Source organism: Chlamydotis macqueenii, chromosome 3, assembly GCF_036417535.1.
Source record: "Chlamydotis macqueenii isolate bChlMac1 chromosome 3, bChlMac1.mat, whole genome shotgun sequence".
Classification (NCBI taxonomy): domain Eukaryota; kingdom Metazoa; phylum Chordata; class Aves; order Otidiformes; family Otididae; genus Chlamydotis; species Chlamydotis macqueenii.
Genome location: NC_141558.1, coordinates 70,153,449 through 70,158,441, shown reverse-complemented (window position 1 = coordinate 70,158,441; position 4,993 = coordinate 70,153,449). Strand labels below are relative to the sequence as shown.

Sequence of the window (4,993 nt, the reverse complement as noted above, 5' to 3'; positions counted from 1 at the left end):
GAGCCTTTGAGCTACTGAAAAAGGCGTTGATGTCGGCCCCGGCCTTAGGACTCCCAGATGTGAGTAAGCCGTTTCTTCTTTTCTCCCATGAGAAACAGGGTATTGCCCTGGGAATATTAGCACAAGATCTGGGTCCATATCGACGGGCAGTTGCCTATCTCTCTAAGCAGTTAGACGCCACTGCAAAGGGTTGGCCTGGATGCCTACGGGCGGTTGCAGCTGTGATACTGAACATACAGGAAGCCCGAAAGTTTACCCTGGGCCAGAAAATGACTGTTTTGGTGTCTCATACAGTATCAGCAGTACTGGAAGCAAAGGGTGGGCACTGGCTCTCTCCACAAAGATTTCTGAGATATCAAGCTGTACTAGTAGAACAGGATGATGTGGAAATCGTGGTCACTAACATTGTCAACCCAGCTTCTTTTCTCAGCGGGAACACAGGAGAACCAGTGCACCATGACTGTTTGGAAACCATTGAAGCAACATATGCAAGCCGCCCAGACCTGAAGGATAGCCCCGTGGAAAACGGGTAAAACTGGTTCACAGACGGGAGCAGTTATGTCTTAAATGGCAATCGACATGCGGGATATGCCATCACTACCAGCCAGCAGGTAATAGAGTCAGGGCCTTTGCCCATGAACACCTCCGCACAGAAGGCAGAAATAATTGCCCTAACCCGAGCCCTGGATTTGGCCCAGGGCAAAACTGTGAACATTTACACGGACTCAAAATATGCCTTCAGAGTTGTGCACGCACAGGGAGCAATTTGGAAAGAAAGAGGACTATTGAACTCCCAGGGAAAAAATATCAAACATGCAGAAGAAATTCTGAAGCTACTAGAAGCTGTCCAGCTCCCTGAGAAAGTGGGAATTATGCATATTAAGGCACACCAGAAAGTGAGCTCAGATTTGGAAAAAGGGAATGAGCTGGCGGACAGAGAGGCAAAACAAGTGGCCAAAACAAAGGTGAAAGTAGAAGGGGCTCTAATTCCTGATAGGCAAATCTCTCTAGAAGGTAAGCCAGAATATATCAAGGAAGATCGGAAACTTATCACAGACTTAGAAGGGTCATATAATGAAGAGGGGTGGGCTTATACCCCACAGGGAAGACTAATTATTCCCTCTTGTTTACTGTGGCACTTGATACGGGAAGAACATAGGAAAAGGCATTGGGGAGCAGAGGCTCTGTATAAACATTTAATCAGAGAAATTGTGGCTAGAAATTTATACACCACGGTGAGACGGGTGACTCAACAGTGTGACCTTTGCCTCCAGACTAACCCTAAAAATACCCCCAAACCAAAAATGGGCCAGATTGGAAAAGGCAACGGGCCTGGACAACAATGGCAGGTTGATTTTACAGAACTTCCAAGAAAAGGGGGGTATCGATATTTGCTGGTATTAACCGATACCTTTTCAGGTTGGCCAGAAGCATTCCCAACTAGGACAGCCAAGGCTCGGGAGGTAACCAAAGTATTGGTACAAGAGATAATACCACGTTTTGCGGTTCCAGCAACCATATCCTCTGATAGAGGACCACATTTTGTCTCAAAAATAGTACAACAAATTAGCCACCATTTGGGAATAGATTGGCAACTTCATACCCCATACCGCCCTCAGTCGAGTGGCCAAGTGGAGAAAATGAACCACTTAATCAAACAGCAAATTGTGAAATTGGGACAAGAAGCAAACTTGACATGGCCTCAGTCTCTCCCTTTAGCCCTTTTGCGTATAAGAACGAGACCAAGGGCAAAGGAAGGACTGAGTCCCTTTGAAATTCTGTATGGACGACCCTATGGGATACAGAGGGGGATGTCTTTGCAAGCTGGGGATGAAATTATGACTTCCTACATGGTGGCATTGAGCAAACAGCTCAATAGAATTGGAAAGCATGTAATTGGTACCCGGGGAAGAGGTCTAGATGAACCTGTGCATGATATACAACCTGGAGATTATGTATATGTAAAGTCTCTTACAGAAAAAAACTTGGAACCACAGTGGGAAGGACCATACCAGGTACTCCTCACCTCCTTTACAGCAATTAAGATTAAGAAACAGAATGCCTGGATTCACCATACTCGAGTAAAGAAGTCACCACAGAAGCTTTGGACTTCTGAAATCCAAGGACCGTTAAAACTTAGACTAAAAAGATAAGATGTGGATCAAATTCTATACGATTTTTATAGCCTCGCAGGCAATGAATGCAGTGGCCTGGCGAGAAAATTGGTATGTTCAACTAATTCAAAATGTCACCAAAATTTTGAATAAGACGGATTGTTGGGTTTGCACCCAAATGCCAAGACATTCTGGTTACGAAGTGCCATTGATAGGTGTTCCATTGCCAGTCTCTTTAACCAACAGACAAAATGGTATCTTTTGGGGAAATACGGTTTTGAGGACGGATCCTCAAATTAAATGGGGTCGGGAACTGGCAATAACTATAGAGGGGGCTAATCCATTAGGGGACAGCTGTTTGGTAAGTTCGGGAAAAGGACCGTTTGTAGGAGAATACCCAAACTGCAATGATAGTCACACCTTAAATATGACGAGAGTAGATCCGGAATTTCTAGAACTCAATTATACCGGCCTCCCAACCCCACAGGGAACAGGATGGTATTGGTTGTGCGGCACAGTGGCCCGTAAGGTTTTACCCCTAGGATGGCATGGAGCATGTACATTAGGAGGTTTGATCCCCAACATTACTATTATCGACAAATTGACACCATATTCTCTACGAAGAAAACGGGAAATTGTAAATAACCCTCTCATAGACAGGCCAACCAGTTTTCATAGTTTTGCACGATGGTTCATCCCATTTCTAGGGGTCAGTGAATTGGAGAAGGCAATAATAAACATCTCGGCTGTAATAGAAACAATGGAAAATAAGACCATTGATGCTATCCTAGCACTCCGGGAAGAAGTTACTGATTTGTCAAAAATAGTGTCACAAAATCGCATGGCTTTAGATTTGTTATTAGCCTCACAAGGGGGAGTATGCACAGTAATTAATGTAGACTGTTGCATGTATGCAGACCAAAGCGGGCGGATCACTGAGGATCTCCAAGAAATCAGAAGACAAGTAGGTGTTTTACACAAAGTAACGCAAGATAATACTTCTTGGGGTTTTTCTGACTTATGGGAAAGACTGACATCCTGGTTACCCAATTTAGCGTGGTTAAAACAATTGTTCGCAATAATTATTGCACTTGTTTTTTTTATTTTTGATTATTGGAATAGCCATCCGCTGTGGATTTTGGTGTTTTAAAGGAACAGAAATTTCCTACAGCGAATGGAAAAGGAACCAATTACGACAGAAATTAGAATCTAACTAATATTTTAGGGACATTGATAGTAAAGGAATTTACTAATTTTCTAGAAAAGGGAGGACTGAGAGAAGGAGTTAAAGAAATCTTAATAGATATGGCATTGATTAATTATTGCTGTGCATCCTAAGGAATCAAGTTGATAAATAGTGCTTAATGTTTTGTTAACTACTTGCTTAATAATTTGCTAGCCATTGTGCAAACTATTTGAAGCAGAAAGTCTTACAGTTCTTCACGAAAGACAGTTCCCGGTAAGGAAGAGGGGGGTCGCTTCAAGAACCAGCTAAAACCGACCCTGCAGCTTGAATGAAAGCCAAGGGATAACTGAGTTTGCGCAAGAACAAAAGGTTACTAGCGGTGACGAAGAGGAGTCACCTGCCTTCATCCCTACGACCCCCGACGACCACCACCAGGAGGCACTGCGCAAGCCCAGACAGGAGGAGTTTATGAAAATGACCCCTTGGGACTAATTTTAATACGAAGCGGGGATAGGTCATGCATATGTATAGGCATATTGTGAAACTTTATGTATATGTAACACTTGGTTGTATAAATTTAAAGTGAGTTGCCACGTAAGGCGCGCACGGTTTTGGTGGGACTACCCCCCTGTGCTGCCCAGCGCTGAATAAACATACCTACTTTACAATCTTACAGATTGTGGAGTCTGCTTTCTGCACGTCGGTTTGGCGAGCCAGCCAGGAGGATCTCTGCTTGGCTGCGGGATCGACTGCGGAGCGGACGCCCCTAGGCGCGCCCCGAGCACTTTCCTCGGAGGAGCCTCCGCTGCCAGCCGCTCACCACAGGAGCAGACAACGACCTCCTGAAACCGCGGATCAAACGGTATGTTTAATGGTAGGGGCCTGTAAGTCGTACGCGTGGCTGGGGCAGCTGGTAAATCGTGCAGAGACGTCTGGCGTGCAGCATAGTCCCCGTTGGTTGGGTACCCATTGGTTTGGGGCTCCAACTGGGGACTCGCTGACCAATAGAGCGGCCGCTAGCGATCTTGGGGGTAGATCGAGCGAGTCCGAGGTAACCGCTGCATCCCATTGCTGGGAGCCAGGATGGACCTGCTGATGATCGGTACATGAGAAGCAGGAGAAGGGTAAGCGGGCCTCTTTAACCTGGATTTGGAGATAGTTTAACATCAGTAGGTGAGTTTGTTCTTGCAACCATTTTGCAGCTGCTTTAAAGACTGGTGTGAATGAGGGATCCCTGTGCTGTATGGTTGTTAGTAAGAGAGTGTGGTTGAGTGATTGATCGTAAGTGTGGTGTGGAGGAGTGAAATAGTTAGTCTAAATTTGAATCACTGAGACCCTCTCACAGAGGAAATATAAAATGGGTAACACTCAAGGGGGAATATTAAGGAAAAGCCCCCTGGGCTGCATACTCGCCCACTGGAAAGATATTGCTGGGGGTGGAGGTACGGAAAGTAAAAAGACTCTTATTAAATATTGCAATCAGTGGTGGCCATTGTATAAGTTAGAGGGTGAAGTCAAGTGGCCGTTTAATGGAACGTTGGATTACAATACTTTGTTGCAGCTTATGTTGTTTCTTAGAAGAGAAGGGAAATGGGACGAGGTGTCGTATGCAGATATGTTTTTCACCCTACGAAATCACCCAGAGTGGCAAAGGGACTGTGGGATGATACCCCCGCAGGACCCTATGGTACTC

General features: G+C 45.2%; 1 protein-coding gene across 1 annotated transcript; it reads left to right on the top strand.

The window, feature by feature from the left end:
• Positions 1–2,541: 2,541 nt before the first annotated feature.
• LOC147601289 (endogenous retrovirus group V member 1 Env polyprotein-like) lies at positions 2,542–3,264 on the top strand. Its single transcript, XM_086744603.1, has one exon. It carries the CDS (start codon positions 2,542–2,544, stop codon positions 3,262–3,264), a length of 723 nt encoding a protein of 240 aa, XP_086600729.1.
• Positions 3,265–4,993: the final 1,729 nt, after the last annotated feature.